The sequence below is a fragment of the Melanotaenia boesemani genome, chromosome 11 (genome assembly GCF_017639745.1).
Source record: "Melanotaenia boesemani isolate fMelBoe1 chromosome 11, fMelBoe1.pri, whole genome shotgun sequence".
Taxonomy (NCBI): Eukaryota; Metazoa; Chordata; class Actinopteri; order Atheriniformes; family Melanotaeniidae; genus Melanotaenia; species Melanotaenia boesemani.
The window spans coordinates 19,750,779-19,772,564 of NC_055692.1; the positions used below are offsets into that span (position 1 = coordinate 19,750,779).

Genomic DNA, 21,786 nt, shown 5'->3' on the forward strand with positions numbered 1-21,786 from the left:
GCACAGTTGGACTTGCTTGACCTTAGAGAGGAATATATGTTGTTTGGAAAACAGCATTCTACTATTTTATATCTTTTTCCTCACTAAATGAACATCACATTTGTAACTCAAATTGCTTAATAACAAAAGTAGCGTGGTTAGCTGAACTGGGTCAAAATGCTGATGGCTACTGTGTGCTCAGTTCTCAGGCCTACTCCATGACTCATGGGGGAGGAGTGAAACATGCCTGAGGGAGGAAGAATGAGTGAAGCTTCAACATAGACACACCCAGTCCACCAAAGTTTGCAGGCAGTTTGTGTGGAGCAATAAGAGGGAGTGGCTTTTTTTTCTTACAAAGAGAGAAGATAAGCCAAGTTAGCCTTGTAAAGAGGAGCAGGAGTCACAATCCTGAACAGGCAGTCATTCACTTTCACTCTGCTGGGCTCTCAGACAGCTCAGTTGTGCACATTTCCAATTCCTCTCTCCCTCTACGCTCCAACAGTCTGAGGCCAGACTTTGCAAGGAAGCAACTTCCAGCACAAAAAGTAAGACAGCCCAGGCAAAAACTTCTTTAACACAGAGCCATGAAGGACAAAATAAAGAGAGGAGGAGGAGGAGGAAGAAATCCAGTCAAGACTGGTGAGTAATCTGATGAGAAGTTATATGTTTTTCTCCTCTTCCTTTTTTTTTTTGTCTGCTACTTTTCTTACTGGAGAATGTGTGGAGTGAGGGTGGGAGATTTAGCACTGCACTGCTGCTCAGAATATGACTGGTGCTAACGTTCTTACTTCTTGAAGAATCTCATGTGCATTTTTATACCGTTTATGGGGCATTTCTTCCTGCTGCAACAAGCATTGTGATAAAAAACATAACTTTACATGTACATTTTGTTACTACTGCACTCTGCATAAGTGTCTCTGCTTTTGCCACACTCAAATGGGCCTCCACCTTTCTTAACAGCAGCCACTCCCCCTCTACAAAGCAGAATGATTGACTTATATGTAGAGTATGTGTTGGCTCGTGTCCAGATTAGATTGACCTAAGGTGTTTTCTCATAGAATAACAATCTGCTGGCACAGCGTTATGATTGACAGATTGTTATTTTGAAGACTAAAATATTTTGTGTTATTACTATACAACACAGAGTGTCATATAGTATATAGTATTCATACTTGTGAGATTATAGTACTACTCTGCTTCAGAGATTAGTGCCAAAACTAACTTGTAACTTTTGCAAGTGTTGTTATCTATAGTAAGGCAGCAGCTCCTGAAAAGAACTAGCAATTGCTTAAGCTTGGAGAGGAGGGGTGTTTTTCCAGCCAATCACAAGCATTTGAAATTTTTTTTTTTGTTTGTTTTTGGTGCTTTCCAATATTAAAGTTGTCCCAGACTTACAGCAAGAACAGAGTTTCTACTGTAAAATGACCATCAGTCATCAAACGTAGTGTGCCTGCATCCTTACAAACAAGCTGCCAAACTTGAGGTTTGTACTGTTTCCACATGCCAGTGTTGGGTGTAGTTTTCCCTTCACCCTGAGATGACATGAAGGCTGATAGGCAAATTCAACAGGTTTAGTCACCCTTTAGTTTGTAGAACACGCTGAGTCCTGCTTCACCTCTAGTTCTGCAAGGCAGACTTATATATAGAGTATGTGTTAAAGAGTAACCACACCCTACTTTCTTTTCTTAAGCTTTCTCTCTTTTACTTTTTTTTTTATTTTTTATTTTTTTACCTCTTTTACCTCCCAGGCACTCTCACACACAAAAACACTTCAGCTAAGCTGAATGTGATCTTAAAGGTATTAGTATCCTTTTAAGATAAAATTATACAATAATCCATTAACTCTTTGTTTGCTATCCAGACATTTATAAGATCACCTTTAACAACTATTAAGGGATGTAGTATGTGGAAAACTTTTAAAGCTATTTACTTGTCCTTTGCAGGGCTCTGTTATTATTCCTATTTTATTTTGCTTCTCAATGTTTTACTTATATAGATGTTATCAGCATGAATGGTGCCAATGAAGCTGTTGGTATTAAGGGAGATGAGGACACATCATTCCCTGTAAAGATCCAGGGAGCAGGGTTAGAGCCATTTGAACTGAAGGTACAAAGTCAACAATTGTATCATGGTAATTGATTTTCATCAGTTATGCACATTTATATGAGGCCATTTCTCGGGTTTTATTTTACAGGTTCATGGATTTTGGCTTGTTCAAGATGCAATAATGACTCTGCTTTCGAGGAATGAGGTGCGTCCACGCTCTAGCCTGTCCTTGTCACTAGCTGGTACAACTCTGGATCCCCTTGCTGAACTGCAAAGCCTCAAGGGAGTTAAAGCAGGAGCCATCATTCGCCTGGTGGAAGGTAGCTCTGTTTTTTTTTGTTTTTTTTTTCTGGCTTTTTTTTAAATGTTTCTGTAAGTTTTGTGACTGCACGCTGTAACTGTGTGTTCAAGTTGTGTTGAAGTGGTTTTGGTAATTTTGTCACACTTTTTATAATTAGATGGGTATCCATTTTATGGTCTAAATGATTTAAAGGAGAAGGATCTTTGTAGTGCAATCACACACACACACACACACACACACACACACACACACACACACACACACACACACACACACACACACACACACACACACACACACACACCCACACAGAGATGACTCACATTTTCTTATTAATGGGGTTCATTGTCACAGAGTGTTATTTTTTTATTTATACTTGACCATTATTATCAAAATTTTAAATATAAACTTTCATCCTTACTTACTATACACGGATTATAAACTGAAGTTTTTGTCCTGTGCATTCTGTACCAACAGAGTTGTTCATTTTCACAAGTTCATTAGACCTTTCCCACATTACTGTGACTTTCATAAAGAGGCTCAGTCTAAATTTCATGTTAACCAGTGCATGTCTTTCTAGAGCCTTACACCTCCCACTCGGCCAGAATCCATCTGGCTCGCATTGTGGAGCTGCTGAGAGCATCTGGGCCCCAGGATGCACTGAGAGAAGGACGTTCACCAAGTGTATTGGAGACACTCACACATGGACAAAGTCCAGGTAAACACATTAGCAGTGCATTCAAATAAGAGGACAACAAAAGGACACAATAGCTTCCTACTCATTGTGAAATCTTTAAATGTCTGTAGCAGACTCAACCTTTCCAAATGGGAAGAGCCTGAAGCGGTCTACAAGCAACACAAAAGCAGAATCCCCCTGCCAGGATGGAGCTCCACCTGAGTACCTTCTTCCTGGTTCTTCAGAGCGACCACTCATGCCCCTGCTGCCACACAGCTCCCAGCCAGTGGTGTGTTAAGAATCTGTAATGAACTATGTACTTTAATCAGACTCACACTGATCCTCTGTCAATGTGCGTGCCTTATCAGGCCCCCAGTTACCTGAGGGACTTATCTCTCAGCTTTTGGAACCCACCTCCAGGACACAGGAAGATGCAGGGAGACTTCATGTACATCACAGTGTTGACAATGGAGGGCCGACGATATGACATCACATCCTGCCCTAAAGGTTTCTTCCTCAATAGGTGAAGAAAGTCAGGATGTTTGGACAAAACTACTCTCTCAAAAACATTAAGCAGCAATAATAATAATGATAATAATAATATCTATTTCTTTTCCATCATTTAACAACATAAACTGTTGAGCTTTTACATGAAAACCAAATCTCTTCTTCCCCTTTGTCATTTACAGGTCTACAGAAGATGCTTTTGATCCTCGTCCTGCACAGTCTTCCCCAGTTTGTCACTGTTTTACTGACCTGCTCTGTCACATCAGCCCTGCTTTCAAACAAGCCTTTACTACACTCAAAAACAGGTAACGCTGTATCCTTGCATAAAGTATACTTGAATACCATTGTAGTTACTCAGAACCCCAGTAGAGTAGTTGCACATTCCAACTTTTCTGTCTTCCTTTAGACCTCAGCAACCACCATTAGAGGTGATGCCCACTCATTACCATACCCCAAGCTGGCTCGGACCTCCCTGTGCCTCTCGTACTCACAAGAACAACTTCTGTCGACTTGGAGTGGATGAACAGGCAGCAACGCAGGTCATTTACAACTCAGCAGTCCGTTGCTGTCATTAGCTGTTGTTTGCTGCACATTGCATGATACTACTATTCTACAGTCAGTCATTTAGCAGACGCTTTTATCCAAAGCGACTTACATTTGAGAGTAAGAACAACACAAACTACATGAGCATTTTTTCATGTGTGTTACATGCAGGTTCCAGACTGGAATGAGGAGTTACAAGCAGCCAGAGATCTTCCACAGGGAAGTCTGGAGGAGCGACTGCAGAGAGACAGAACACTGCTACAGGTAAGCATTAATGCTACGGTGTAGCTTAACAGCAGGATAGTTTGTGACTTTTTCCTTTTTTTTATTTTCTTCTGCTCTTCTTTATTTACACAACAGGTGAACAGCGCATTTGTAAGGACTGTCATGCAGGGGGCAGAGACAGTTGTAGATGGATTTGTTGAACCAGTAAATGGAAACCCAGAGGACCCAGCTTTCCTTTGGAGTGGCCTGTTCATGAGCCAGGGGGCTATGAGAGCAGTGTTTGGTGGTGAAAGAGGTCGCAGGTAGAAGCAGACAATACACACACTCACACCAAACACACAAGTATAGCAAGATACTATAGTCTCAAACTATATAGTTAGTGTATTGCATATATAAGGTTCACAGCATGTACCACGGTCCTATATTGCATTGTTTAAACAGTTTTGGCTCCATCATTTCTTATCTTGCATTTGCAGGGCTGCTCAGAGGCTGGAGCTTAAATGTGTGCAAGCTTACAGTGATTTAGAGGGCTTGCAGGAGCTGCACACTCTGCCTACAGCCATTGTAGATTACAGGGGAGTGCGCCTGTCAGCCCAGGGTCTGGCCCCTGGCTTGGAAAGCTCAGAGCAGGACCAGGAAGCTACTCCTGCCTCAAGGTACTTCATGTGGGCTTGTTACGTAACCCTATTGGTTTCACCACATCAGACTAAAGTTTGTTTGATACTTATGTGTTTTTACTGCTAAATGCCTTTCTCCTTCTGTGTTCAGGGGTTTGCTTTATGGGGTGAATGCAGGACACCAAGAGTCCTCCCATCGCAGACAGTTGCTGGCACTCTTGGCTCATGCAGCCAAATCGCTTTCTCTCCAGAGACATGTTGTTGTGGCACCCAATGGTCACCATGTACCACTGTTCACTTCCATGGATGCTCAGGGGCTTCTGGGGGCTGATGGGAGATTTTACTTACTGGATGTGTTCAGGAGCTTCCCGGCCGATGCCAATTTCTGTCCGCCGGTGGAAAAAACAGAAAGTCGGACAGACACTGGTGATGACGAAAGTAGCAGAAGCTGCAATGAGGATGAGGAGAAGAAGGGTAGTGAGACAGATGGCTGGCCAGAGAACTATCATGCAACCTCTGGGCTTCCAAAGAGTTTTCCACATGGCCTCTGTCGGCTGAGACCAGAGCTGGTGCAGGCTTTTGTCCAACACAAGTGAGTGAAACATGAAATAAAACTGTCTTAAATTGTTTTATATTTTTTCATGAAATATATTGATTTATTTCTATATCTATTTACAGACATTGCCAGTTCACTCAGTGTGTCAGAGAGAAGTTGGACAAAAATGGAGGCTTTGAAGAATGTGCAACAGCTTGTAAGAAGTGTTTTAATATGTTTTTACAAAGGAATCCATATTATAGTTTGCCTATTTTTTCTTTTTTTCTTTTTTTTCATTCTGGATAAATGTTTTTATTCTTGCAGCTGATTCTCGATCCACTGATGTAGTGCGAGCTGCATGTAGAGACGTGGGCTCAGTTAGTGACATCATCTTTGAGATGCGCTTTAACCCAAATGTTTTCTCCCCAGGTATACACACTAACTAATTATTCACATAAGTACACACACACATACACATTGCAGTCTGCTATCAGAGAGCATGCTTTCTTGTGTTTTGCATTTAGGAGTATCTTTTCCTCCTGGTGAAAGTACATCAACAAAACTGCAAGAGAGGTTACTGAGGGAAGCTGCAGCTTTCATCATCACTCACCAGATACCAGACTTTGTAAGTGGCACCTCTGTGTTAGCATGCTGTTATAGCCGTGTTGTTATGAAAATTAAATTAGTTTACACTAATTTGTGTGTGTTTGCAGGTGAAGGGTTGTCTTCAAACCAATGAGGCACCCATGGATGGAGCCTCTCTAAAACAGGCACTGCATCAGAAAGGAATTAACCTCCGGTACTTGGGACATGTGTTCAAGGCCATTACCAAGTCAGAACACAAGGAGCACTTGAGGCACATAAAAGTATGTTGGATGTAAGAACAGAAAAATGTAAAACTATTTAAAGCAATAATAATAATAATAATAATTTCGATTATCTGTCTCTTTGTCTTCACTAGAGATCAGTCATAGGAGAAATTTTCATCCGGTCAGCCAAAAGAGTGTTCAATAGTTTCCTCCAGGTATTTATGTTTGCACACTTTACTGTTGGGTGGTGGAAAAGCAGCAGGTGTGAGTCCACATGCTTCTGGAAGAATAAAGTGCAACTTCTGGTCATGTCTTTACAGGGTGTGGATGTCCCTTGTCTCTCTGCCGCTGTTAGTCACTTCCTCAGTTGCCTATTGGTTCCCCACTTCACTCCCATTCCAGTTGGGGAGGATACTAAGAAAAAGTCAAGGCGACGCGGTCGCGGGGCGGGGGCCTCTGAGAACACACCCTGGAGCATGCTCACAGGGACTGAGCTGTGGAATCTGGTCTGCCAGGATGCTATTGAAACTTATGACATCTCTGACAGTCTCGGGTGAGAACACACAGTTTTTACTTGTTAGTTCGCCTTGTTAGTTATGCAATCGTGCAGTGTTTAACCATTTTCTTTCTCTCACAGCTCTGGTCCCAACCACCTGGTGGAACACTATGGCCTTCAGAAACTCTCACTGCTCAGAGAGTTCTGTTTGAAGACCGGAGTACAGGTAACAGTTACCCAAAGCATGAATTGAGTGTAATATTATTCTGTTTGAATCACACGCTATAACAAACATTTTTTTATACATGGTTATATAGTTATTACATAATTAGCTACCAGGAAAAACCTTCCAAATTAAAATTCTGTGTCTAACCCAGTTGAGACTGAGAGACTACTTCCTCGACAACCAAAACAAAGCTCCCATCAGTTCGGACGACATCCTTAACATCTTCCCTGTTGTTAAGCACATTGACATGCCAACTGTGGATGCTTCAAAAGCATATCAAGCTGCACAGAACTCTATTCAGAAGGGTAGGCCAACACATACACACACACACACACACACACACAGATGCTCGCCATATGTGTTTAAATAGACATTAGTGATTTCAGAATTTCCCATGCTTTACAAAACTAACACGTTTCCCAACTGCAGGTCTGCTGGATCAGGCCCATGAGCACCTGAAGGAAGCAGTTTACCTCTTCGGTAGAGTGTGTGATGACCTGCATCCTGAGGCCTGTTATTGCCACAGCCTGTTGGCAAAGGTGGCCTTCCTGCAGGGGAAGTCAGCTGAGGTGGGCCCACTGCTCTGCAACCTTCTTGCTTACTCTACAGGACAGCAATGGTGGGAGATAACACTTTAACTACACTGACCTAATTACAGTATGTAACCACATTTTAATGAGGCTTACCTTCATTTTCTGGTAAGGTGGTGGTTGTAGATCAGGAAATAGAGCAACCAAAGTTCAAATGAAAGGTCAAGGGGTTCAATCCTCAGTTCAATCCAGACTACTTGTCAAAATATTCTTGGGAAAATTATGAACACTAGATTATATGAAAAAAAAGTGGTGTATGAATGTATGAATCTGGCTGGAAAGTGCGTTAAGGGGTAACAAAGCAAATACAGCTCTATACTGATACAGCCTGTGTACTACATACTACATTTGAGAGTGTAATATTCTCAAATGGACTATTCTCTACTTGACTGTTGTACCACTGTATCTGCATTAATTTCAGGATGCACTTATAAAGTTGCATTTTTATCTCTTAGTCTCACTTTGGCTTCTTCTGTCCAGGCTCGCAGCATCCAGCTGAAAGCAGTGGTCATCAGTGAGAGGGTGCTTGGCTTTGACCATCCCGACACTATTCAGCAATACGTGAGTGTAGCAACAGACTGAAATATCTAAATGATATACTTTGCTAGGTCGTCACAGTGTGATTAATATTGTTGTGTTATAGGCTCTCTTGGGTGTCTATACGTATGCTGGAGGGGAGATAGCTTTGGCTCAGAAGTGTTTTCTCAGAGCTCGTCTGCTAATGCTCACAGTCCACGGAGAAGATCACCCATTCACCGCGACACTGGATGTAAGTTACAGCTACTTAAATGGTGTTCTAATATATATAAAAGGAAGAAAAAAAGCATAAAAGAGAAAGAGTATAACATAAGAATATATTAACAATGTCCAGATCACTTGTCCTCTCATTGCAGAGCTGTTTGGGCCTGGTGCTGGCAGAAGATCAGACAGGGCAGTTTCTAAAGAACGCCCTAAGACTTAACACTTCCTTCTTTGGCCCCACAGACCTGCATACAGCTCTCAGGTAAAATATCATACTTAGCATGCATTGATGGTTTGTATGTGAAGTCAGTTACTTCATTTTTAACTTTTTTTGTCTGTGCAGTCAGCACCTGTTGGCCCAGTGGATGTGCAGCAAGGGTGACTACAGAAGTGCTATGACACATGAGAAAGAGGCCCTCACTGCCTTCACTTCACTGGTTAGTAACCATGTGAGAGAGATTGACAGAGAAAGTGTGATGCACTGATTGTGTGTGAATGTCAACTTGTGAAAAAATCTCTCTTGTAGTTTGGGGAGGATCACCCACAGACAAACTGCAGCAAAGAGTTCTTGTCCACAGTAACCAAGCAGGCAGTGAAGGTGGAGCGCACTCTCAGACAGGCAGGAGCTGACAGCAACGAGCAAACTGTTGAGGTACTGTATGTGCAGCAGCTCATTCACATAAGTCTTTAAAAACAAAAGTAAAAATGTGCCAGACATTACCATGCTTTCTATTTTTAGTGTCTGAACCCAACATCTGACACCATTCTGGAGCAGATGGTTCTGGTTACAGGGATCAGACGTCTTGCACAAAGGTAAATATTACCTACAGAAAGATTGGGACAGAAACATGAGGAAAAATCATAATTTAACATCCAGTCTTACATTAAACTAATGCATTTAATCCATTTAAAAGTGACAGGTTCCAGGAATATAAACAGAAACACCTGGAACGAAAGGCCGCAGCAAGAAAGGAGCTGGGACTCAAACTACCTACAGAGCTCACCACTTCAGACTTTGTTAATGGGGAAGAGAAAAGTTCTGATAATGCAACAGGATGCGGGAAGGAAACTGAGGATGGAGGAAACAAAGCAGTGGAGAGCAACAATGTGAGCCAACAGGAGCAGCCAGTAGAAGGCACGTCTGTGGCCAGTGCTGCAAAAGCTTCAGCTAATGGTCATGTGGTGGAACCTGCTGAGCAAAGCAAACATGAGGGAGAAACTGATGTAGACAGCGACAGAGCAGCTTCAGATGTTACAGTGAAGACAGCAAATGAAGATGATGAGATGATATCAGGCTCAGAAGAGAAAAATGGTGAAATAAATGGCGAAGCAGACATTATTGCCAGCCCATTAGCCCTTAAAAGTAAACTAACCTGGGCAGATATTGTCACTTCAAAACCAACCATAGCCAATGAGAAAGAAAGCAAAGCAGTAAATGGAGTAGATAATGTTGCTGCCAATGGGGCTGATAAATAGTGACAACAGAAGTGATTGTGGACAAGTTTTCAAAAGTCAGTGTTGTATGATAAAATTCTCCCAGGGTCATACATAGATGTAATGTGATCCAAAGTAAAGAAAGACTGAATAAAAAAAAGAGGATGAGGATAACTTTATGCCAGATCTGACAGATGCTGTGAAGACCTATTGTGTTGAGCCTAGTTTTTTTTTCCCCTTAACAACAAATTTATTACCTTTATTGTATTTCCCCTTCTTTTTAACTGCAACTTTGTAGTTGCCACTTACTTAGGGAACAATAAATAAGCATATAAGCAAGATGTGTAAGATTTTGAATCTATGTAGTCAAAATTTAGATTTAATAAAACTGCCAGTCACAAAACATGAAATAAAAAAACAAAGTCACATTTCTGTCAAATAAAATTAATTTTCAGGTGTATGACATCATCAGCAGTCACTTGTAAAAGAACAGCTAGATAATATTTGATTGTAGGGGCTGATTTTACCCAAACAGAAACCAGAACTGTTTTATTAAGATTTCCACCAGCATGTTAACATCTGTACCAGAGGAACAAATACCTCGGACATTCCTGGAAGCTGCAGAGCCTTCCCACATCCCCATTTTGGCCTGTCGGATCACATCGTTGTTCAAACTGTGTTGTATTAATGGCTAATGTCATGATGTCATGTTTTGTTCTGTTTGGATAAAATATCTCTGGTGTTAAGATGTTTAAGTTCAATCTGAAAGGTGTTAACACAAGAATCATCATAAAATGTAACAATGAAGTTGTGGCCAGAAGAGCTGCTGAACAGGAATGTAAAGAAACTCAAAGGAGACTTCTTTTTTTTCCTTTTTAACAAAACACACCAAGGTTTGTCACATATTCCAGCCTTTTAAGTGAAAAAGAAGCCGGAATCTATTTGTCATACTGTATTAAAATATTATGCATTTGGAAAACAATCATTTAGAATGTTTTGAAAGGTATGTCTTGTGCTAAACAATACACTGTGTGAGGAACATCTTATATAAATGTGTTTTTAATAATCAGCCACTGTCAAAAGTGCCACCACAACTTTGACCTGTGGTTGGGTCTTAGCCCCAGGGCCTTTAACCCATCTGTCCTTGCTAAGCAGGTATTCAGCCTAGATAACATAAATGGTGTTTTCTGATAAGGAAGCCATTTATAAAAGTCTGCACCTCTCTTGGGACAGTCATGGAAGTCCCCCAAAATTTCCCATTTGTTAAAGATGTGTTTGTGTTCAAATTAAACATTATGATCTTTGTGTGTACAGGCGTTGTTACAGGTGCTAATTTAAAAGTAACCTGAGATGCTCTTTACAGAGAAAGTAAACTTATTTAAATCCAGTTAAATGCATTTCAGTTTAACCAACCCCTTCTAGTGCTGTATCGTCCTGTTTCGCTGCTTTTTCAGTGGCTGTCTTTGTCAACTCTGATGTTGCTGCTAGTTCCATCATCTTGCCTTCTTGCCTTTTCTGTTCCTGGTTGTGAAGCAACGTTAGGTCATCTGACAAACCAAATAGATGTGTAATCAATGTCTGCTGCATGCTGTTCCCTTGTTGATTCATTCACTGAATCATCCAAGTAAATTCATTAGAAACAGCCATGGATCACCCATTAATTCACCAGTTTTCCAGGAATTTACTGATGCATCCTTCATTGTGTATTTCCATGGTAAATCTTTATAAACGATAACAAAACCCTTTTTTCGTTACATTGATATCTGAGAGCGACTTCTACTTCAGTGATTGTTCTGCAGTAAACCCTCGAATCTTTGCTTTAACAACTTCTCTTCTCTGAAATGTTTTCTGTTTCAAGCCATGTTAGGTTAACTGGTCACTCTAAATTCTCCCGAGGAGTAAGTGTGTGTGTGAATGGTTGTTTGTCTCTATCTGTGTTGGCCCTGCGATGGACTGGTGACCTGTGCAGGGTGTACCCTGCCTCTCACCTGTTAAAAATGCTGGGATCGGCTCCAGCTTACCCGTGACCCATAATGGACTAAGCAGTACAAAGAATGAATGAATGAAAAGTTTCAAGCCATTGTAGGTTGACTACATTTATTAAAAACTGCCAACAGTGATATAGATAGAATTGACAGTAAATGGTGCACAATATGGAGAATAAAAACAACTGCATGGCAGCTGAAACAAAAGACATAAACAGATCTTGCTATTTCTGTGAAAATGCTTATGGATACTTGAGTGTAGGCTTAAAATTATTAATCCAAAAAGGTCAACAATATTTTTTCCTTCACAATGAAGCCTTGGAATAAAGTTACAATAAAAAAAGTGTATATCTACTATTATTTATTTCGTATCTCAATTCTGAGTTTCCTTCAGTATAATTTCCAAATTGGGACAGTGCTGGTACTGTGGCTCTGGTGAATCTGACCAAGTTGATTGTGGGAGTTGATTTAGGTTGTTGGAAGGAAAGGTGATGACGGCTGTATCACTGAAGACATCGATTAGACGGGAAGGACAAGGCAGCTGTCTCTCCTCACACAAATCCACCGCCTCACTGAGGTACCTGTAGTCCTTCAACTCCCTCTCGATTGTCCTATTGATGCAGCACAGAGAACATCACCTCATCTCTCATCTGCTCGCTCACTTGTCATCAACATTGTGCATGTCTTGTACAAACCTTTCCCTCATGCCACTGAAACTGTTACCGATGATCATCATCTGAGATAAATACTTTGAACTCCAGTTCTTCCATAGGAGGTTGTTATACAGGGCTTTCCCACAGTGCATCATGTAAAAAAGTGTGTGCTTAGTCACAAGGCGCTTCCCCTCCTGTACAATACAGTAAGATAGGTTGTTGCAGTTTATTTTGTATGCTTTGTGTTCATAATTTCTTAGGTAGTAACCTTTATATAATATCCTAATCTTCACAACAGCTCTTTAGTGTCTAAATTAACTAAACTAAACTTAAATTTATTTTAAAATGACAGATTAAAAATTTGTGAGTTGATCTATAAAACGCAGCTTGGCAGAACTAAATTTTATCATTAAAGGTATTACCATAATATGCACTGTAGACATTACCACATTGTTTTTTGTCTCATGATAAAACAAGACATGAGCTGACCTCATTTTCTGTGAGTACAATCAGACCCAACTCTCTCAGAACATCCTTCTCTCCCGAGGAGAATGCAGGATCATAAAGGAAGCAGTCCTGGAGTGGAATCTACATGGAAAGACAAATAAATTATTTATAACAATCAGGATCTCTTAACGTTTGTTGATGTAGATGAAGTTTATCCTGACCTGTCCAGCATCCAGGAGCAGCAGCAACATGGCAAGTTGGTAACGGGCCGAGGCACATGAAGAAAAGGAACCAAGACCATAGCACACACATTTTAGATGTTGATTCACCTTGCCCTCTCTGTCCATCTGGTCCTCAGTGCCTCTGATCTCTGAAGGTCTCAATAGGGATGTTGATGTTGCCACCTGCACGTTCTCTGAGGAAGACAGTTTCGACAGTAACCTACTCATCATTCATGAGAACAATTGTTTGGTTGCAGTCTCAGTTGTCCAAAATTCACCTTTCCATTCTTGCCAAAAGTCCTCGCATCTCAGCTCAGACCTAAGGAGGTAGCAAAAACAAAAAGTTATAATATGAGCTGTTTAAGTTAGTAAACAAGATGTGGGAAAGGCGCGTTTTCACTGCCGAGATCAGTTTCCTACACTGTATCTCTGATCCGTTTGACAAGCTTTCCGACATCGAGCTGCTCATGAAGGCATGTTGTATTTGAAGTCACTGCAGCTTTAGATTTCCTATGTCCACCTTTTCGCCTCCGGGCAACCTGCCACTCCTCTCCGGTGACCGACATTTCTGCTAACTTACGGATGCCATGTTTACATATGCATCTTGTAAGATACTCACTTTATTACCAAAATAATAATTTTACACACTTTCGGTAGCTGGATAGTCATCATAGATATGTACACATGTGTATGACTAGTCAGCAACACGTAGGGGTATTTTGAGTGTAACACAAAGGTTTTACTTCCGGTGTTATGCAAAATTTGTTTTTTTTTGTTTTGTTTTTAGTTTAGTAAAAACAAACACACAAAAAAGTGTTTATCTAAATTTGCTGACATTTAGTTAAAGATAAAACTAAAGAGCCCATATGTGCCTTTTTTCACTTAATTTGATTGCATTATCATTATCAGGGGGAAAAAAAATCAAGATTGATTAACATTTAATGCAACAATTTCGTAATTCTAAAATTATGGTATCATTAAAATCCTGGGGGAAAAAAAAACATTTAAGTGTGAGCTCTAGGCAACGAAAGTTGAAGGGGACGACATTTGACGTAACACTCCCGAACCGGAAGTACGTTTACTTTCGTGCGTTATACGAAGTCTCCTTCGTTAGTTGCCTCGTCTGTTATTACTACATAAGAAATTATATGTAATTGATATCCACGTAGGGTGATAAATATAATTTCGGGTAAGTTATGTAAAATCAATCCTTTAGTCTTTTCAAGCAGGCAATTTTATTTTGCTACACAATCAATTTATGACACATTGACTAGCTAACGCTAGCCACTTCTTGAAATTAGCTTATTTCAAATAGCCTCTTGCTCTAGTTGTAGGTCTAGTGTATAAGCATCAGTGTAACCAGACTAGCAACGATTTTTTTATGCATACCTGTTTAGCAATGGTATTTATGTCTTTCAATTAATATTGCGCTAACGTTACTTCTTTGTAACTGACATGAAGATGGTCTGGTTATATTGTATTATTCTATATTAGGAGACGGCTCACGTATTTACCATACTATACCATTTTATTTCTAAAGCACTTTAAAAACAACATAACAGGAGACCAAAGTGCTGTACAATTACAGTTAATAGTATTCAAACGTTCTGCAGATATGTCCATGTCCCACCTTTATGGGCGGAGGGAGGAAGAGGAGGAAGGTGTAGAGGTTGAAAGCTTCGAGGTGACAGACTGGGATCTGGCCAATGAGTTCAACCCAGACCGTCGCAGGTTTAGACCGACCAAAATGCAAGCCATATATGGCATCTGGGCTGACAGGGATTCAGATGAAGAAGAGAGGCCAAGTTTTGGTGGCAAGAGGTAAATTTAGTGTTTGTTGTTCCTTCAGTATCTTAACTGTAACTGTTAACCACAGGTTTAGTCAGATTTTGTCAATATTTTACTAGATCTAAGGACTACACCGTTCCAGTGAGTTTTGTAAGTGCTGGTCTGCGTAAGACTGCAGCAGAAGAGACACAGCAGCAAAAAGACGGAGGCTCTGATGACTCTGATGATGATGCTCCTGCCGCTGCCGCACCTCCCCCTTCTCGTGGAGGAGCACCCAAAAAACTTCAGATGGTAAATTTTTTGGTGTGCATATTTTGCCCATTGCTGAGTAATCCTCAAGAAAAAATGATTGGATTGTATTATGTAATGCTTTAAAAATGCATGGTTTTTCTAGGGCAATTTCCGTGGGATTCAGTCACAGAGGTTTGCAGGTGGCATACAGTCTGGACAAGGTATTGGTAGCTGGGAGAAGCACACAAGGGGTATTGGACAGAAACTTCTACAGAAAATGGGCTACCAGCCAGGAAGAGGTTTGGGCAAGAATGCTCAAGGTAGGTATAGTTGATCAGGATATGCTATTTATATATTTTTGTGATATTGCATCTAATTTAGCAAAGAACATGGTAAATTGAGAAACTTAAATATGACACTCTTTTATTTCTGCAGGTATTGTAAATCCGATTGAGGCAAAGGTTCGTAAGGGAAAAGGAGCAGTTGGTGCTTATGGCAATGAGCGAACGCAGCAAAGCCTTCAGGACTTTCCTGTGGTTGACTCAGAGGAAGAAGAAGAAAAGGTAAACTGTTGAAAAAAGTAGTCTCTTTCACATTTTCCATGTATCAGCTGAAGTTGTACCACAGTTAAAATGTTTTTGGTTGTAGGAGTTTCAGAAGGAACTTGGCCAGTGGCGCATAGATCCTGCGGGACCTGGAGGGAAAAAGAAACCAAAGTACTCCTACAAAACTGCAGATGAGCTGAAGGCAAAAGGCAAAATAGTTGGTAGAAGTACAGCAGCATCCGCTGGAGAGCTGGCACAGGTCAAGGTATGTTTAAGCATTGTCAGCATGTTTGTGCATTATCACGTCTTTGGTCCTGGTTCATTGAAATGACAAAAAGAACACGCAGGTGTTACTTCAGCGTTTTAATAAGCTTCTGGAACTTCTGTAAGTTTTTAATGTCATTCATTAAACCCAAAACAAAACCAAGTAAATCAAGTTTACATGTTAATATTGGCACATGGATGCCTGCCAGTTTTGTATTTTAATTTAGTTCACCTCATATCTTTTACTGTCTAGGTAATAGATATGACTGGAAGAGAACAAAAGGTGTATTACAGTTACAGTCAGATGTCCAACAAACACAGTGTTCCTGATGAAGCTCCACCCAGCATGTCCTCTCGGGATCAAAAGGGATCTGGCTTTGCTCTCCCTGAGCTTGAGCATAACCTGCAGCTGCTGATAGACCTCACAGAACAGGACATTTTACAGGTAAAATGAAACCACACATTTCTTCTAAAAAATATTTGGCAACAAATGGAATTGATAAATGCTTCTTTACAGATCAGCAGCCTGAGGCTTGACTTAAGATTTTTACAGTGTCTATAAGAGTTATGTGATTTCTTTTCCTATTAAATCTGCTGCAGTCTGCCAGACGTCTGCAACATGAAAAAGATGTAGTTGTGTCTCTGACCCATGAGTCACGAGCACTGCAGAGCAGACTGGATGCAGAGCAAGATTCTATCCAGAGAATGGAGGCCGTACTGGCATTGGTCGATCGTTTTCCTTCTGGAGAGACAGCACCAGGGGAAGGACCCACCCTGCAGGTTCATATTATAGTAAACTTACCCTGACTCCCCGCAGTCATCTTGCTGATTGAGTTTAATTATTCCAGCTGTTTTCACATGCATATAGTAAACCTTTAGCCATTTTCTCCTATCTGTCCAGGAGTGTGCCAGGATCTTTGAGACCTTACAAACGGATTATTATGAAGAATACAAAACAATGGGATTGGCAGACCTGGCTGTAGCCGTTGTGCATCCATTGCTTAAAGAGAAACTTTGCTCATGGGACCCGTTGAAGGTATTCTTTTACAACTGTTTTCTTTTTAAGAAAGTTTATTCCATTTCTATGTTAAATCATCAATAGTTCAACTACTACTGCTTAGATTTTTAAAAAAATTTTTTTAGGACAGCACCTTTTGTCTGGAAGACATTGGTCAATGGAGAGCAATCCTCGAATCTAGAGACATGCACCCCAGTGGTCCAGATTCAAATATGGATCCTTACCACAGGTAAACAAAAATCAATTAAGTTGAGTCTGTGTAACAACATCATCGAATTCCTCTTGCTTGTACTGCAGTCTAGTGTATAGTCACACGTTTGTTGAATGTGTTTTCTGTCTTTGTTGGGGCAGACTGTTATGGGAGGTGTGGGTCCCAGTGATGCGGTCTACTGTGTCAAGCTGGCAGCCTCGTGTGGTGGGGCCAATGGTGGACTGTGTGGAAATATGGGCTCCTCTTCTGCCTGTGTGGATCCTTGATAACTTATTGGAACAGTTGATCTTACCCCGACTACAGCGAGAGGCAAGACACACACACTTAGATGAAAATAATCTCACATGCTTGTGTGTTAAGGCCAGTTTCCACTGTGTGCATGTGTGCTGCATTCCATGTGCGCCATAGCCTCCAGAGTTAATCATGACCTTTTTACTCAATAGTTTGGTTCACACGGGGCGTGCTGCAGCCCATGTCAAAAGCATCCCAGAAGCGCCTTGTTGTTGCTCTCCACTACACATATGTGCTGAGTCTATTTTTGACAAAGTATGTTTCCATAACATGTTAAACTCAGCAGTTCAGATAGGGCCAGACAGGAAATCAGAAACAGGAGCAGTGTAAAAGCTTTCTGTAAATTTTAAAATAAAAGATCCTATGCAGATTTGCATTCGCTGAACTATGTAAATAGTGTTAATTTTATCAGCCAGTCTCAGTTTTAGTCCAGTTTAAATTGTGCTTATTAGTTTTTATCACACACACTTCCAGTGTGAATTGACCCGCCGTGGAGGTCGGAACAAAACCTCCATGCACACAGACCTGCTGGAAATTGGCCGTTACTCTTGTTCTATATTTTTTTTCAGCATCACAGTATCTGAAGTATGGTAAATACACACAGACCTCTTATTTTTTTTCCTTGTTTTAAAGGTGGATAGCTGGAATCCTTTAACCGACACCGTGCCCATTCACTCTTGGATCCACCCATGGCTGCCTCTGCTCCAGTCGCGTCTAGAGCCTCTTTACCCACCAATTAGGAGCAAACTATCGAATGCTTTACAGCGGTGGCATCCAAGTGATGCCTCAGCTCGCCTCATCCTACAGCCATGGAAAAATGTCTTCACAGTAGGTGCATGGGAGGCCTTCATGGTGAAAAACATCATTCCTAAACTAGGTACGTCTTCATTTGTTGGCAGCCTTAAATATGCTAAAGTCATTGATGAAAATGCATTATATAGGCAAGGCAAGGCAGTTTATTTGTATAGCACATTTCATGTACAGGACAATTCAAAGTGCTTTACATAAAACAAAGACATTACAGATATTTAGAATAGTAAAAGGCATCAACACATAATCAACACATAATCACAATAAAATAATAAATTACATTAAAATGATTAAAAGCAAGATAAGTTAAAAAAAAGTTACCGTGCAGATTTCATGCATAGGCGCATGAGAAAAGAAAAGTTTTTAACCTGGATTTAAAAATGTCTACATTTGGGGAAAGTTTAATCTCCACTGGCAGTTTGTTCCATTTGTTTGCAGCATAACAGCTAAATGCTGCTTCTCCATGTTTAGTCTGGACTCTGGCCTGGACTAGTTGACCAGAGTCTTTGGATCTAAGAGCTCTGCTAGGTTTATATTCTCTGAACATATCACAGATGTATTCTGGGCCTAAACCATTCTGGGATTTGTAAATGATCAGAAGGGTTTTAAAATCTATTCTGTGACTGACTGGAAGCCAGTGTAAAGATTTTAAAACTGGTGTGATGTGTTCAGATCTCTTAGTCCTGGTTAAAACTCCAGCAGCAGCGTTCTGGATGAGCTGCAGATGTTTAATGCTCTTTTTAGGAAGTCCTGTTAAAAGACCATTACAGTAATCCAGTCTACTGGAGATGAATGCATGGATGAGTTTCTCTTGGTCTTTCTGGGAGACTAAACTTTTAATTCTGTTGATGTTTCTGAGCTGGTAAAAAGCTGTCTTAGTGACAGCTTTGATGTGGCTGCTGAAAGTCAGATCTGAGTCTATCAACACTCCCAGGTTACGAACTTGGTTGGTAATTTTAAGAGCCCGAGTCTCCAGGTGTTTGCCAATGCTGACCCTCTTCTCTTTGCTACCAAACAGAATAATCTCAGTTTTGTCTTCATTTAATTGTAGGAAATTCTCCCTCATCCAGGTGTTTATTTGCTCCAGACACTGACACATTAAGTCTATTGGACTGCAGTCATCTGGTGACAGAGACACATAAAGTTGTGTATCATCTGCATAACTTTGATAACTAATGCTGTAGTTTTGTAATATTTTACCCAAAGGGAGCATATACAAGTTGAACAGAAGAGGTCCAAGGACTGACCCCTGGGGGACTCCACAAGTCATGGCCACTCGCTCGGATTCATAGCTGCCGATCGTAACAAAATAACTCTGGCCTTCTAAATAGGACCTGAACCAGTTAAGGACCGCTCCAGAAAGTCCAACCCAGTTTTCCAGCCTGTGCAACAGGATTCTGTGATCTACAGTATCAAACGCAGCACTGAGATCCAACAGAACCAGGACTGATACTTGACCAGAATCGGTATTCAACCTGATGTCATTTAACACTTTGACCAGAGCTGTTTCAGTGCTGTGATGAGGTCGGAAGCCGGACTGAAATTTATCAAGATTTCCACTTTCATTTAAAAAGTCATGAAGCTGGTGAAATACAACTTTTTCAATAATCTTGGAAATAAAAGAGAGGTTAGAGACAGGTCTATAGTTGTTCATTATAGAGGCGTCTAGAGTCCTTTTCTTTAGGAGTGGCTTAATAGCAGCTATCTTTAGTGACTTGGGAAAAATGCCTGATGCCAGCGAGCTGTTAACTATCAGTAGGAGATCACTTTCTACTGAGGTAAAAACTGTTTTTAAAAAGTCGGATGGTATCATGTCCAGAGTGCATGTTGTTGATTTCAAATGCCAAACTGTTTCTTGTAGGACTTTTAAATTCACCATTTTAAATTGCGACATGACAGCAGAATTGTTTCCGGGTTTTAGGCACAGACTAATTTTCTTGTTTGACTGTGTGGAATTAATATTTTGCCTAATTGTTTTAATTTTTTGGCTAAAAAAGTTTGCAAATTGGTTGCATTTCTCAGTGGAAAGGAGCTCTGGGCTTATCTGTTTAGGAGGATTTGTAAGTTTTTCAATCATAGCAAACAGAGTGCGAGAATTGTTGACATTCCTGTTAATCATTTCAGATAAATGCAGCTCTCTGGCCTTGCACAACTCATTGTTATAGTTACGCAGGCTTTGTTTGTACAGCTCATAGTAAATTTGAAGTTTATTTTTCCGCCATTTCCGCTCAGTTTTTCTGCATTCTCTTTTTAGGCTGGTAACCACAGTGGTGTTTCTCCATGGTGTTTTCTGTTTGCTCATATACTCTCCATCTTTTGTTATTCTTGCTCTGATATTACTTTATGAGAGGGCTTCTGTTTCCCACCACAGCTTTATGTCTGGAAGAGCTGGTTATCAACCCTCACCAGCAGCAGATGGAGCCATTTCACTGGGTGTTGGACTGGGAGGGCATGCTATCCCCCTCTAGTATTGTGTCTCTTCTTGACAAAAACTTTTTTCCAAAGTGGTTGCAGGTTAGTGAATGTACTTGCACATTAATGCATTTAAAGACTCGACAGCTGTGAAAACATCACTCCAACTTCTAACTGTATATTATTTAATCAATTAAATCTTTCTAAAATTGTATGTCTGTCTCATTAATGCTGATTACAGGTTCTGTGTTCATGGTTGAGCAACAGTCCTAATTATGAGGAAATCACTAAATGGTACCTCGGCTGGAAAAGCATGTTTAGTGAGGTCTTGTTGGCACAACCCCTCGTTAAAGAGAAATTCAATGAAGCTTTGGACATCATGAACCGTGCAGTGTCTTCAGGCATGGGTTGGTACTCATACAGTCTATGAATATTATGTAAACATTAAAAATGAGTAGTTGATTTGTTTTAAAACCTGATTCAAACGTAAAAAAATTCCTAAAACATTGTTCTATACTCTATCAAAACATACTGCAACTCTTCCTTTTTTTAATATCTGCAGGTGGATATATGCAACCTGGTGCAAGAGAGAATATTGCATATCTCACACAGACGGAGAGAAGGAAGGACTTCCAATATGAGGCCTTGCAGGAGCGGAGGGATGCTGAGAGTGTTGCTCACAGGGGCGTCAGCACCAGTGTGCCAACTAACTTTAAAGATCTTATCCAGACAAAAGCAGAGGAGAACAACATTGTGTTCATGCCATTGGTGGCCAAGCGACATGAGGGAAAGCAGCTGTACACATTTGGGCGTATTGTTATATACATAGACAGGGGGGTTGTGTTTGTGCAAGGAGAGAAAACCTGGGTGCCCACATCTCTGCAGAGTCTGATAGATATGGCAAAGTGAGCTTGGACAGACTTCCTTTTTTCGGGTAATGGGAGAGGGTTCTGTCACGTGTACAAAGATTAAAAGATGTAAACAAACTATTTTGTTTCTATGATACTTTAACCAATTGATTTTTTTTTGTCATATGTCTCGTTTTTAAATATTCAAACTGTGAATAAAAAATTTAGATTTTGTGTTTGTCTTGTTAGTTTTTATTATAGCTGAATGAGAGATAAGTTTCTTATTTAAAAAATATTGCAATACATAAATGCATATGAAAAGTTTATTTCCTATGTT

The 21,786-nt window shown here is 40.5% G+C and overlaps 3 protein-coding genes across 6 annotated transcripts; 2 read left to right on the forward strand and 1 right to left on the reverse strand.

Moving 5' to 3' along the window:
• Positions 1 to 290: 290 nt before the first annotated feature.
• si:ch211-166a6.5 (clustered mitochondria protein homolog) lies at positions 291 to 15,751 on the forward strand. 3 transcript variants are annotated; one of them, XR_006012010.1, is made up of 29 exons: positions 292 to 618; positions 1,976 to 2,085; positions 2,174 to 2,345; positions 2,907 to 3,044; positions 3,134 to 3,291; positions 3,371 to 3,525; positions 3,692 to 3,814; positions 3,916 to 4,048; positions 4,224 to 4,316; positions 4,413 to 4,579; positions 4,754 to 4,933; positions 5,046 to 5,486; positions 5,573 to 5,646; positions 5,754 to 5,858; positions 5,954 to 6,054; positions 6,143 to 6,295; positions 6,391 to 6,453; positions 6,559 to 6,791; positions 6,876 to 6,960; positions 7,112 to 7,265; positions 7,390 to 7,529; positions 8,031 to 8,111; positions 8,194 to 8,319; positions 8,444 to 8,553; positions 8,635 to 8,728; positions 8,818 to 8,943; positions 9,031 to 9,104; positions 9,206 to 10,521; positions 15,678 to 15,751. XR_006012010.1 is itself a non-coding variant. In XM_041998867.1 (28 exons), the coding sequence occupies exons 1-28, from the start codon at positions 564 to 566 to the stop codon at positions 9,765 to 9,767; spliced, it is 4,203 nt and encodes a 1,400-aa protein (XP_041854801.1). In that variant the 5' UTR covers positions 291 to 563; the 3' UTR covers positions 9,768 to 11,036. The 3 variants fall into 3 exon arrangements, 2 of the variants coding, with proteins under 2 accessions (XP_041854801.1, XP_041854800.1); XM_041998867.1 differs by lacking the exon at positions 15,678 to 15,751 and having other exon boundaries at positions 291 to 618; positions 3,137 to 3,291; positions 9,206 to 11,036; XM_041998866.1 differs by lacking the exon at positions 15,678 to 15,751 and having other exon boundaries at positions 9,206 to 11,036.
• On the reverse strand, positions 11,779 to 13,762 carry srrd (SRR1 domain containing). Of its 2 annotated transcripts, XM_041998869.1 has the most exons (7): positions 13,680 to 13,762; positions 13,452 to 13,606; positions 13,310 to 13,350; positions 13,032 to 13,225; positions 12,853 to 12,951; positions 12,406 to 12,557; positions 11,779 to 12,321 (listed from the first exon to the last, which is right to left on the reverse strand). In XM_041998869.1, the coding sequence occupies exons 1-7, from the start codon at positions 13,701 to 13,703 to the stop codon at positions 12,084 to 12,086; spliced, it is 903 nt and encodes a 300-aa protein (XP_041854803.1). In that variant the 5' UTR covers positions 13,704 to 13,762; the 3' UTR covers positions 11,779 to 12,083. The 2 variants fall into 2 exon arrangements, with proteins under 2 accessions (XP_041854803.1, XP_041854806.1); XM_041998872.1 differs by having other exon boundaries at positions 13,452 to 13,738.
• tfip11 (tuftelin interacting protein 11) lies at positions 14,109 to 21,683 on the forward strand. The gene is made up of 15 exons (XM_041998868.1): positions 14,109 to 14,220; positions 14,645 to 14,852; positions 14,939 to 15,110; positions 15,214 to 15,370; positions 15,486 to 15,613; positions 15,699 to 15,860; positions 16,113 to 16,304; positions 16,460 to 16,639; positions 16,761 to 16,895; positions 17,003 to 17,106; positions 17,229 to 17,397; positions 18,013 to 18,256; positions 20,561 to 20,703; positions 20,843 to 21,008; positions 21,164 to 21,683. Exons 2-15 carry the CDS (start codon positions 14,647 to 14,649, stop codon positions 21,508 to 21,510), a joined length of 2,505 nt encoding a protein of 834 aa, XP_041854802.1. The 5' UTR covers positions 14,109 to 14,220; positions 14,645 to 14,646; the 3' UTR covers positions 21,511 to 21,683.
• Positions 21,684 to 21,786: the final 103 nt, after the last annotated feature.